Source organism: Propithecus coquereli, unplaced genomic scaffold (genome assembly GCF_000956105.1).
Source record: "Propithecus coquereli isolate 6110/MARCELLA unplaced genomic scaffold, Pcoq_1.0 Scaffold440, whole genome shotgun sequence".
In the NCBI taxonomy this organism is placed as follows: Eukaryota; Metazoa; Chordata; class Mammalia; order Primates; family Indriidae; genus Propithecus; species Propithecus coquereli.
In genome coordinates, this window is record NW_012150175.1 from 2,589,175 (window position 1) to 2,601,739 (window position 12,565).

Here is a 12,565-nt window from a genome sequence, read left to right on the forward strand (position 1 = left end):
CCTTTGGATTTTAGTCAATCTAGCCAGTGGGGTGTCAATTTTGTTTACAATCAACACATTTTTGACAATGAGAAATAAGTTTGTTTATTCCTGTAGTGTAAAACTCCGTGCTTCAGGATTAGATGAACTCTTAGAAAGCATTTTCTGCATCCTGCTGGTTGTGGAAGTGTTTTCCTTGCAAAAAGCTGTTGAGTTGCTTGAAGAAGCAGTAGTTGGTTGGCAACAGGTCAGGTGAATATGGCAGATGAGGCAAAACTTCGTAGCCCAATTCGTTCAACTTTTGAAGCGTGGTTGTGCAACCTGTGGTCGGGCGTTGTCATGGAGAAGAATTGGGCCCTTTCTGTTGATCAATGCCAGCTGCAGGCATTGCAGTTTTTAGTGTATCTCATTGATTTGCTGAGCATACTTCTCAGATGTAATGGTTTCCCCAGGATTCAGAAAGCTGTAGTGGATCGAACTGGCAGTAGACCACCAAACAGTGACCGGGACCTTCTTTTGGTGCAAGTTTGGCTTTGGGAAGTGCTTTGGAGCTTCTTCTCAGTCCAGTCACTGAGCTGGTCTTCACCGGTTGTTTTTTAAAATCGACTTTTCCTCACATGTCACAATCTGATCTACAAATGGTTCATTGTTGTTGCATACGGTAATAGAAGATGACACTTCGAAATGACGATTATTTTGATTTTTGGTCAGCTCATGAGGCACCCACTTCTGGAGCTTTTTCACCTTTCCAAGTTGCTTCAAATGCCGAACGACCATAGAATGGTCAACATTGGGTTTGTAGGCAACTTCTCCTGTAGTTGTAAGAGGATCAGCTTTGATGATTGCTCTCAATTGGTTGTTGTCAACTTCTGATGGCCAGCCACCGTGCTCCTCATCTTCAAGGCTCTTGGCTCCTTTGCAAAACTTCTTGAACCACCACTGCACTGTACGTTCATTAGTAGTTCCTTGGCCAAATGGACTGTCGATGTTGCAACTTGTCTCCGCTGGTTTGTGAGCCATTTGAACTTGAATAAGAAAATAGCTCAAATTTGCTTTTTGTCTAACATCATTTCCACAGTCTAAAATAAATATAAAATAAACAGCAAGTAATAAGTCATCAGCAAAAAAACATAAAGTGAGAGATGTGCATTAAATTATTTTTAGCATTAAAATGAGATTATAATGAGGGAAAAGTCAGTTTAAAGTCAGTATGGGGGTCCTTTTTGGCTTGAGGTGGTTAGATCTGGATAGGTCAGGTTTCTTTGCAGCCAGGTTCCTTATCAGCTGGTGTCAGCATCTTGTTTCAGTGGTCTTGGAAAACATTACTCAAGAGACAGACAGTTTGGCTCCCTCCTTAACATGGGTAGGGGCTCAATTCTAGCAGATAGGAGGTCATTTGTTTTTTTTCTTCTGTAGTTAATTAGGCTGGGTCATGCTGTCCCATGTCCCCTCCCTTGGTCAGCAGTGAGGCCTGAGTCCTGTCTCTATACTGTCTCACAATGGCTAAAAGAATATAGGAGTTAATTTTTATCTCACATAATGATTTAGAGGTGGGTGCGGATGGCATGACACTGCTCTATGAGGTCATTCAGAGAACAAGTTTTTCTCGATCTTGCAGTTCTACTATTTTGTGCCCCTAGGCTATTGTTCTCATTTGCATGGTCACAGTGGGAACATCTCCATGCTATCATTTTAACCCATAGTTAGGGGAAGAAATGAAGGGCAAGCAATTACCTTTTATGGTGTAGAATTTGCACACAACACTTCTGCTAACATCAGTTTGTGGAAACTTCCTCACATGGCCTCATCCAGCTTCAAGTGAGGCTGAGAAATGTCTATGGCCAGGCTGTTATGTTCTCAGGTATTATTAAAACTCAGAGGTCTCTGGTGCTAAAAAGAAGTATGGAAAATGGATGATTATTAGTCTACACATGGGGCATATTGGAAGGGCTTTTCTTAAACAGGAGGAGAAACACATTTATTGTAACTGTAGGAAGGAAGGAGAAATTTGATGCAGTTGGTTTTGCAGAAAAAAGTTAATAAAATAATAAGAGCAAAATGCATAATATAGCCCCTGTTATACAATAGAAGCTGAATAAAGGATAACTATTGAGAATAATATTATTATTAATAATAGCAATAGTACTAATAATGTGATGATAATTACCATTTAAATAATGTACTTTCTTATTAAATAACTGGTTCTAAAAGTTGAAATCTTTTATAGCAGGTGGATGAATATTAAAATGTCTCTTCAGTAAGATTAAAAATATTTCTCTCATTTATCTACATTTCTGTTGTGAAATTCTCACTTTTCTTGCATCTTCTGTTCTTTCTCCAGCTAGCAAAAGATTATGGCCCTGTGTTCACTGTGTATTTTGGCATGAAGCCCACCGTGGTGTTGCATGGATACAAAGCAGTGAAGGAAGCCGTAATTGATCGGGGAGAAGAATTTTCTGGCAGAGGGAGTATCCCAGCATTTGAAGAAATCTCCCAAAATTCAGGTATGCTTCTCTTTGGGGAATGTGTGTGGGTTTGTAAGTTGCAAAGACTCCAAATAGGCTAAGAAATTGAGAAATTATAAGCACTTGGGGAGATTTATAAGACACACTTTTCATAATTCCAACATAAGACTATGAGTAATTTTTGTATAAAGGAAAGCAAACCATCTAACCACTAATGTTCTATGAATTTGTGACTAAGACACCTTCATTTTAAATTATGGCCAGTTAAGATAACGAGAAAGAGACAAAGAGAAAAGAGAGAGGAGGAATATGACTAAATTATACTATTCACCAAATATTTTGCTTCCTGGTCTGAGTCATGGATATCCAGAGACTATTTTAGGAAGCTTGTATAGTATAGTATGCATGGAACCAACAGAGGTTTGAAATATTTTCAGCCTCACCTTCAGTCTTCTATTCCCAAAAAGCATAGGAAATATTGTAATCCAATAGAATACAATGCATAAAGCAATGATATGCTTTGAAAAGATGATCATGGAGAAACACATGAGTATGGATTGGAATTGATATTAGAAAAAGCATTTTTTTGTTAAGTACTGGAACTATTTCCTACTTGATTTTGGAGCTGGCCTTAAACTGTCCAGTCTTCTGGTGGATCACTGGGTTCTGACAAAAAGAGGAGAAGACCTGAATGAGGTCATCTCCTCTACATTGTTCTCTAAGAGGCTTCCTGGACAAGTTTCCTAGGAGCTTATTTTTCTCCTGATCTGGTCTTGACTCTGGAAGTCTGATGTTGAGCTTCCTTGGTACTAAGACCACACTGCATGGAAAAATTTAACAAATAGAGAGGGATGTTAAAATAAGAAGAGTTATCTGTCAATGACTGAATCCCTTATCCGAGAAATAGGTTGTTATGAAATTTCTTCCAATGCAGATGCTGTCTCATCTTCTCTTGAGAATTGCCTCCTCTTGTTGTTTCTCTAAAAATGCACTTGCATTCAGAAAAGCCAGCCCTGAAAATTTAACCTATGAGTTGGACTCACCATTATTTATTGTTGCATGATCCTGGAGCAAGCATTTTCCCTCCAGGATTTTCCACACCCTTGTCAGTAAAATGGGCACAAAACACTCAGTTTACAGAGTTATTCTGAGGTTTAGAGCAGCTGATGGGTCAAGAAGAGTTTATTAATATGTAAAATCAAGAGCCCTAACATAAAATATTAGGTTGCATTAAGGGCAGAGGCAAGTGAGGTAGGGCTCAATGAGAATTCCTTAAGCTGACACCACTATGTTCACATCCCTGCTCAAGTGTCAGCATCATTTCCTGAGATGAGTACTCTCAGCTAGAATGATAGCAATGGAGGATAGGCTTCTCTCTCTCTCTTTTTGTCCTGATAGGAATTATTTTCAGTAATGGAAAAATATGGAAGCACACCTGGCATTTCTCCCTCACAGTTTTGCAGAATATGGGGATGGGGAAAAAGACTATTGAAGACCGAATTCAAGAGGAAGTCTCATATCTGGTGGAAACGTTAAAAAAAACCAATGGTGTGTATTTCTTTATATAATTAACAATAATAGTTTGAGTAGAATAAATGCTATTACAGATAGACTAAAAAAAGATACGATGACTCAAGTACAACAGATATTTACTTTTTGCTCATATATTAATAATGGTAATAAGAGGCGAGGTGCTCAGCGTAGCAGCCTTTTCAGACACCAGGTTGATAGGGCCATTGATATCTTCAACATCTGGCTTCCAGTGTCACCCAGGGTTAATCTCTTTGTGTGGTAGTGGGAGGAGACAAGAACAAGGAAAAGAGCAAATAGTGTTTGGGCCAGGCAAAGAGGTGGCACACAAAACTTCCCTCGTATGCCATGGCTATAAGTTAGTAACAGGGTCACAGCTAATTGCAAGACGAACTGGAAAATGTGGTTCACTTTGTGCACAGGAAGAAGAGGAGAACATGGATTTTGGTAATCAGCTATGGCAGCATTAACTTGAAAAATTAAGTAACATTTCTAGTAATTACTTGAGAAACAATAGAGGGACTGCCAAATTCTCCCAATGTGCAGGGCTGCAATTCAGCTCCCATGGAGGAGTACGCATATGAAGAGAGGGAGCTAGAGCAGCACAGATCTCTGCAGTGTGTAGATGTGTGTGTGCCCACACAGGATTGGCAGAGGGGATGAGGCAGAAAGGGGTGGGCGGGAGACCAAGCAGGGAGGGGGTAAGAACAGGATCATAAGATATATGTGGCCTTACAACCTCAATATTTGAGTACTCTCAGAGAGCTTATTAATTTAATACTATATTTCCTATGGTGAATTGACATTGTGTTTTTAAATCAACGTTATATTATTGTCTAGATAGGCTGTTTTCTTCTTCTTCTTCTTTTTTTTGTTTTGCAAACAGAGTCTCACTCTGTTGTCCTGGCTAGAGTGCAGCGGCATCATTTTAGCTCACTGCAACCTGAAACTCCTGGGCTCAAGCAATCCTCTTGCCTCAGCCTACTGAGTAGCTGGCACTACAGGCACATGCCACCATGCCCAGCTAACTTTTTTCTATTTTTTGTACAGATGGGGTCTCGGTCCCACTCTTGCTCAAGATGCTCTGAAACTCTTGAGCTCAAGCTATCCTCCCACCTTGGCCTCCCAGAGTGCTAGAATTATAGGCGGGAGCCACCATGCCTGGCCCAGATAAGCTGTTTTCTATTTTATTAATATCTTGCTGCTATTAATATTGCAAATATTTGCATGACCTGGTTTCCTCCTAATTTCTGGAAATGGAGTTAGAGTGTTAGTGAACATTGTTTGGGCTTTGATATATATTACCTAGGAATTGAGGGGATATCTTACAGAAAAGGGATAAGAACATGAGGCATATGCTGTGCATATTGTTCTATAAACTTATTTTTAAGTAAAATATATTGAATGAATATTTTCATGTGTTTAACTTTTAAATGTTTTTCAAAGAACATTATTAACCAAATAGTACAGTAGTAGTCCATTATTTTGGACATACCGTAGTTTATTTAACTAATCCTCTATTTTAGCCAGATAGGTTTTTTCCAGTCCTTGCTGTTATTAATATAAAAAAGTGCAATCCATATGAATTATTGCAAATCTCTGACTACATTCTTAGAGTTTTGGAAATAGAATTACTAAATCAATGAATATTGGGTTTTGATACATATTATCTGGGAAATGATTTTGTGCACTCAATTTATATTTTGAGCAGAACTTATTGGTTCAACTTTTCCCATAGTTGATCTCAGCTTCCTGATCTGTGATCACCCAGACTCTGCTTGATTCCACCTAGTTATGGGAGCCTCACACTCTTGGGGAAGCCCATTTCATCACTGGATAACTCTAACTGTTGGAAGTTGTTTTCACATGTTGAACAGAACTGTTTTTTTTCTTGTAACTTCTCCTTTTTGATCCCAGCTAGCTTTTTCCTTCTGGAGTTATAGTGCTGTGATTGTCACCAGACAGAAACAAGAGTCATCTATTAATACTTTTCATCCAAAATGTCAGATGATTTCAGATGTTGAGATTAATGATGCCACACACAGCCCCCAATAAGATAGGAAAGTTTTATGATTTACATTATTCCACTTTCAGTGAAGAGCAAAGTGACTCCCAAGCATGTCTAAAAATGGCCTGAGAGAGCAGGGAAAGGACACTGGCATGAGGTTTTTATGGTGGTTAGTCGCGGGGCTGGGACGAGGATTCCTGTGTGCAGGCCAGGGTTTGTGTGGCTCCAACTTCCTGCTTGTGCCAAAGGAGGGAGCCCTTGGGCTTCTTTATCAGCATGTCTAGATGTGGGTAGAAGGGAAGAGGTGGGGGTGAGGATTCAACACTTCCAGCAGTCAAACATCAAAAAATAGAGTCATACTCTTTTTTATATTAATGTAGGAAGCCTGTTTCCAAAGCTATAGGATATTTTTTCAATTATCTGAACATAACTCCAATTTCTTTCATTATTCTTCTCTTCTATAAGCACACCCAAGTTTTTCAACTATGTTTCATAAATTACAATTTCAAGTTTCCTCAGTCCCTTGATTTTCTTGTGGGGTTGCTCAGCTTTCTGTGGGCATCATGAGGAAGTATCTTCACTAAGAGCTAAATTCCACACATTTGAAGATACACACACACACACACACACACACACACGCACACACACACACACACGTTTATGTATTTTTAAAGACAGGGCCTCACTGAGTTGCCCGGACTCGTCTCGAACTTCTGGGCTTAAGCGAACCTCTTGTCTCAGCTTCCTGGGTAGCTGGGACCACCATACCTGGCACTACAGATATTTTCAAGTGACCTCTTTTTATTTGTATTATTTCTGGTGAATTAAAAAAAAATTTGGAAAACGATGCAAATAGACTATTTGCGGGAAAATTAACGACTGGACTGGATTAGACAGTTTTGTTTGGGAAACACAATAAATTGTATTTTAGGCATGTGGACTTTATAGTAGTGACAAGTCCAGATCGTTCTTATTCTTAAAAAAATCTTTGAAGTCAACCTTTTTCAATGATCTGAAACAGTCGATTTAAGATTTATATGAAAATTGTGTACTAACTTCTCATTTCTATTGTTTTTAGCATCTCCCTGTGATCCCACTTTCCTTCTGGCCTGTGTTCCCTGCAATGTGATCTGCTCTGTCATTTTCCAGAGTCGTTTTGACTACAATGATCCGAAATTTCAAACCTTGCTTAAGTATTTTCATGAAAACCTTAGGATTGTAAGCACCCCTTGGATGCAGGTAAGGTCAAGGTTCTATTTAAATGGGTAATAATTTTCTAGCTAATATATTGCTCATGCCTGCCTCATTCCTCTGCCCTATTTAAAAGTGGCCAAAGTAGTATTTATCAAACTATCATTTGTAAACCATTAGTGAGTTACCAAATCAATTTAATGTGTTGAAATATAATATAAAACATGAAATAACATCGGATAGAAAGAAAAATATAACTTAGATTGTTTAATTTATAGCCTAGTATTTTTTTGAGAAAATTTGTTTTCTGCTTTTTATATCTATAGGTATAGAGGACAGTAACATAAATGTGTTTCTTACTATGGCACACTGTCAGAAAGTGTTAGTAATCTATGGTGTACAATCATTAACAACTAAAATTCTGTATAGATCATAAGATCATGAGGTGTCCCCCTGAGAAGGACCTCAGAGAACAAAAAGTTCGACCTCTCATTTTTAGAACAGAAAACTGCGACCCAGAGCTGTTAATCATAATCTCCAAAGTAATCTAACCAAGACAATGTGTGAGCTAGGCCTAGAATCTAGATTCTCTGATTCTGTAACTAGTTTGATTCAAGGTACTAGCCTGAATAAATTGCTTTGGTGCCTACCAAGGGTATTAAGTCATTAGGTACTGTCTAAAGCAGAGTCAGTGATATCTAGGAGCAGCAAAGGTCAGATGGGTAAGGTAAGTATGCACATCTCTGAAGTAGAACATGCATAAATTAGCAAAAAAATGCTAAGTGATTCAGGCAGGTCATTAATCTTTCTGATGTACTGTTTCTTCATTACAACAAAAGAGTATGAGCCTCCATGTGTTTTTACACAAATCCCTTGAGAAATATGTGTAGGGTAAACTGTTAGGAACACTGGGTTCTAGCTCTGATATGACTGGTTTGGTGTCTTAGAATTATTGACTAACCTGTCTGGACCTCAGCGTTCTCATTTGGAGAGAGGTGACAACGGTAGTAAGTTCCCGACTTCCTTCAGAGAGTTGTGGTTAGGAAATGAATGGGAATGGCTTTGAAGTTGCTTTGTGACCTGTGCCTACTGTAACTCTAGCTATTCTCCTGCAAATCAGTGCTCTCTCCTTCAAATTCCAAGTGTGTGCTAGTGCAGGAAACATGTCTCATTCATCTTTACCTACTCAGTATATAGCAAAGCGTCTGACACATAATAAAGGCCTGTAAATGTTGCCGGAGTGAATTAATGAAGGATTCTTTTTTCTTTCAGCTCTACAATGCTTTTCCTCTTTTACATTATCTCCCAGGACGTCACAAGGAGTTATTTAAAAATGTTGCTTGCCAAAAAGAGTTTATTTTGGAGGAAGTAAAACAGCATCAAGAATCTCTGGACATGAATAACCCTCAGGACTTTATTGATTACTTCCTGATTAAAATGGAAAAGGTATAAAGTACCCCTGATTTGCTATTTCATCTTTGTGGGTGATATGATTCATAGATTTGCTTTGTTTTTCCTGGTGAAACTGGGATTTTTCATCAGGAAATGCTCTTTGCTACAGAGGTAGTCATTGCTTGTGCAAACCATATTGAGTGTTTCAGAATATGTCTAAATTCTCACTGAAAAAGACTTAGAATGTTTTATATTTACCATGTTAAAGCTGGTTGTTTATTTGGGGGCAGATCAACACACATACACACCCACACATACATTCAAGATTGATGATAACATATCATGGTACATAAAATAAGTTCTGTGAATGGAAGATGTAACAAAGTAACACAGGAATGGATAGGAATACAGAAAGGCTTACTTTTAGAAAAAATCCAGATGAGGTAGGTTTTGAGGAAACTCTGACTTAGATTAACAAGGAAGGCAAAATAGGTCTAGGAAATGATAAGTGTAGTAATCAAGTAAGTGGAATTTTCAGCGAGGTTATCTTAATTGCAATTGAGAAAGAGTGGTAGGTGTAATGAGTCATAGGGTTGGGAATAGTGATGTAGTTTGGGAGTAGGCAGTTCTGGAGGCTTGAATGAGAAATTTAGACACGATGAAATAGACAATAGATGCTAGAATTGACAGTGATTAGCAGTGATGGCTTAATAAAAATTACGTTTGAAAGAAATTATAAGGGAACTAATTGACTCTAGTGGGTGAGAAAGTGAAGAATCAGAAAGGACTTGGAAGTTTTTAACTGTGATTATATTTTAACAGTTTGAAGAAATCCTAACGATTCCTCTAACTTTACCTTCAGCTATAGTACACCTTAATGTCTGGCTTAATTTGCCAGATACTGATGTTGTATTTAGTAATTTTCTAAAAAGCGTTTTATTTATCAAGAAATTCTAACATATCGTTGCTAGGAAAAACACAATAAGCAGTCTGAATTTACCATGGACAACTTGGTCATTACCATATGGGATATGTTTAGTGCTGGAACAGAGACTACGAGCACCACAATGAGATATGGACTCTTGCTCCTGCTGAAGCACCCTGAGGTCTCAGGTATGATCATAGATGATGGTAAGGATAAAATTCCACGTAGACAGTGGCAGACAATACTGATAACCATCCCACCCTTTACCTGCCTGGACAATTACAGGAAAATTTCTCATCATTAGTACCTTTACCTACCATTGGATGGATTCAATTCAAATTAGATCATAGTATAAAAAGAGAACAAAATAATTAAACAGAGATTTGAAGGGCAGAGGTCATTATTCTCTCTGCTCTGGTGCAGTATCTTTGATTTGGGTTGGGAAAAATGCAGTAATAGGGTTGTCTTAGCATCTGGGTAGAACTAGCTTCTCTCATTCTCCAAAAAGATCCCACTCGATATGCTTTCCATGCCCGGATAAATATATTTTTGTTAAAAGATACTTCTATCCAAATGAATTTGCAACGTAGGGATTCACTCAAGTTGCAATCTTTCTCCATCAAAAAGATTCACTCTCCAGTAAAAGAGTTGTACCCAAATAAAAAAATTCTTTTTAATATACCCTTTTGGATAAACAACCTTTTCCTCACAAACATAACTTCTCTTTCAAATGCAACTTCTCTATTTTTTCCTACCTCTTTTTAATTGTATCATCATCAGAGAGGATGTTTCCTTCACTACTACTTCATGTTTTGTGATTTGGTGCATTTTTAGTATAATTAAAGCTCATGAAGCTTATTTCCATGACATTAGCACCAAATTTTTCCACTTTGTTTAAGGTCCTTCTGCCCTCCCATTATAAACAGCAGATACTTTCTGAATAGTGCAATTTAGAAGCATAGCCTAAAAATCCCTTTACTAGTACACATTGTGAGATAGGGTGCTTCCGTGTTTCTTTCACATGACACAGACTCCCTCAGCCAAATAACTTCTCTAACTCTTATAGGACCTAAGTTGATTATGACTAGAAGTAGTATATGACATTTTTTTCCAAACCTTTAAATCTTGTGCACATTGTAAAAGCCCTTTGTGTGTCATATTTCCCTGTCATTTCCATTTGGAGTTTTTTCTTAAGTCATGTCCATATCCATTTCCTTTTTCTTTCTTTCCATTTTCATTCCTCACTGTGCTGTTCCACTGAGCATTCTGATTTGAGAAGTAGTTCCTGACTACTTTCTTTCACTATTCTCTTCTAGATGAAACTCCAGCCTCTCAATCTGAGAAGGTGAAATTTAAAACTTGCCTGAAATTCCTAACTTTTTCTTCTTTATAGCTATCAATCCACAGAATTTTCACATGCTCCATTACAAAGACACACTCTTTAGGTAAATAGATAAATACCATTTGACCAAATTAGCAGCATGGCTAATTGCTACTTTGAAAAATGGTTTATAGACTCTAACAGCAGTGGCTTCGAATTCTGACTCTAGTAGGTAGCTGTGTGACCTCAGACTCAGGATTACCTCTCCATACCTCTAGTCCCTTATCTATTTAAGGGGGATAATATGGGAAAGAACATAAAGTCCCTTGGTATCCTTAGGAAACATATTTACTTCTCTGGACCTGTTTCTTTGTAAAATACAAAAAATAATGCCTAACACATAGAACTATTTTGAGGAATTATAAAGTAATATAATGAATACTGCGGGATGTCTGTCATATATTGCGTTCTAAATAAATGTTAACTTACTTTTAGTTTCTCTCTGCTGAACCAACTAAGTGTTCTACTTATTAAGCGTTTACTGCACTGGGTAGTTCTTTTTTTCTGATAATTTTTATTTCAAAATATTGGGGGGTACAAGTGTTCTTGTTACGTGGATGAATTATTATACAATGCTAAAATCAGGGCATTTAGTGTGCCTGTCATCACAATAGTGTACATTGTACCTGATAGGTAAGTTTTCATTGTTTTCCCTCCTCCCATCTTCCCTGCTTCTTAGTTTCCAGTGTCCTTTACACGACTTTATGACCATGTGTATGCACTGGGTAACTCTTACCCTCCTGAAACTGACACGTTAAAGATAAAAATTGGCCTACACAAAGTGGTTAAACAACAAGGTCATTAGTGAGTCTTCAAGATCCTAGGTCCCAGAGTCTATCAAGCAAAAGTACACAAAATAGAAAATCAGAGTGGAGAAATGAGTCTCATGGTTCAATTGTGTCTTATATAATATATGCATATATTTAAGTCTCTAATGAGTTTTCAATTTGCCCAGGGAACTGAAATTCTGTTTCTTTCTTTTTGCATTATGGAGGTAGTGTCAAAAAATTCCCCCATCTCCCCATTTCCAACCACAATGTGACAGTGATTAAGGGGTCAAATAAAAGATACTTCAACTCTATTCTATTTAACATAAATTCTCATTCCCGCCTGGCCAGCTAAAATCCAGCAAGAGATTGACCGTGTGATTGGCAGACAGCGGAGCCCCTGCATGCAGGACAGGAGCCGCATGCCCTACACGGATGCCGTGGTGCATGAAATCCAGAGATACATTGACCTGGTCCCCACCAACCTGCCCCATGCGGTGACTGAGGACATTCAGTTTAGAGAATACTTTATTCCAAAGGTGAGAATATTTTATCTTTACTCCTCCTTAGGAATCTAAGGCCATCATTATTACAGTAGTAGAACTCTAGATTGCCTAACCTTCTACAGAAATGGCACAATCATAACTTGGGCCCCTCACCCTCTAACTGCATTCTTCTTTCCTTCTAGTTTGTTAATACAATTTTCTAACTATAGTAGTGCTTAGACTTTCACAGGATTTTTAGTACATTGATAGTGCCACACTTTGCCTGTCCGTTAGCCCAATCTGCTGTCCACGTCCCTGCTTTCCAATGTATGTTTTATTACTCTTACCAATGAATCAACATCCTATACCCCCACCTCTCTCCATACTGTTTCACTGACTTGTAAAAAGTCCAATACAAAAAGTCTCCTGGCCAGGCGTGGTG

General features: G+C 38.1%; 1 protein-coding gene across 1 annotated transcript in view; it reads left to right on the plus strand.

The window, feature by feature from the left end:
• Window positions 1-12,565, plus strand: part of LOC105818461 (cytochrome P450 2C21-like) — a gene marked incomplete at its 3' end in the record, with an annotated part of 57,131 nt that overhangs the window by 8,863 nt on the left and 35,703 nt on the right. The window contains exons 2-7 of the mRNA XM_012654457.1: window positions 2,321-2,483; window positions 3,843-3,992; window positions 7,061-7,221; window positions 8,446-8,619; window positions 9,537-9,678; window positions 11,990-12,177. Of these exons, the coding sequence (XP_012509911.1) occupies window positions 2,321-2,483; window positions 3,843-3,992; window positions 7,061-7,221; window positions 8,446-8,619; window positions 9,537-9,678; window positions 11,990-12,177 (978 nt within the window). The remainder of the gene's footprint in view (window positions 1-2,320; window positions 2,484-3,842; window positions 3,993-7,060; window positions 7,222-8,445; window positions 8,620-9,536; window positions 9,679-11,989; window positions 12,178-12,565) is intronic.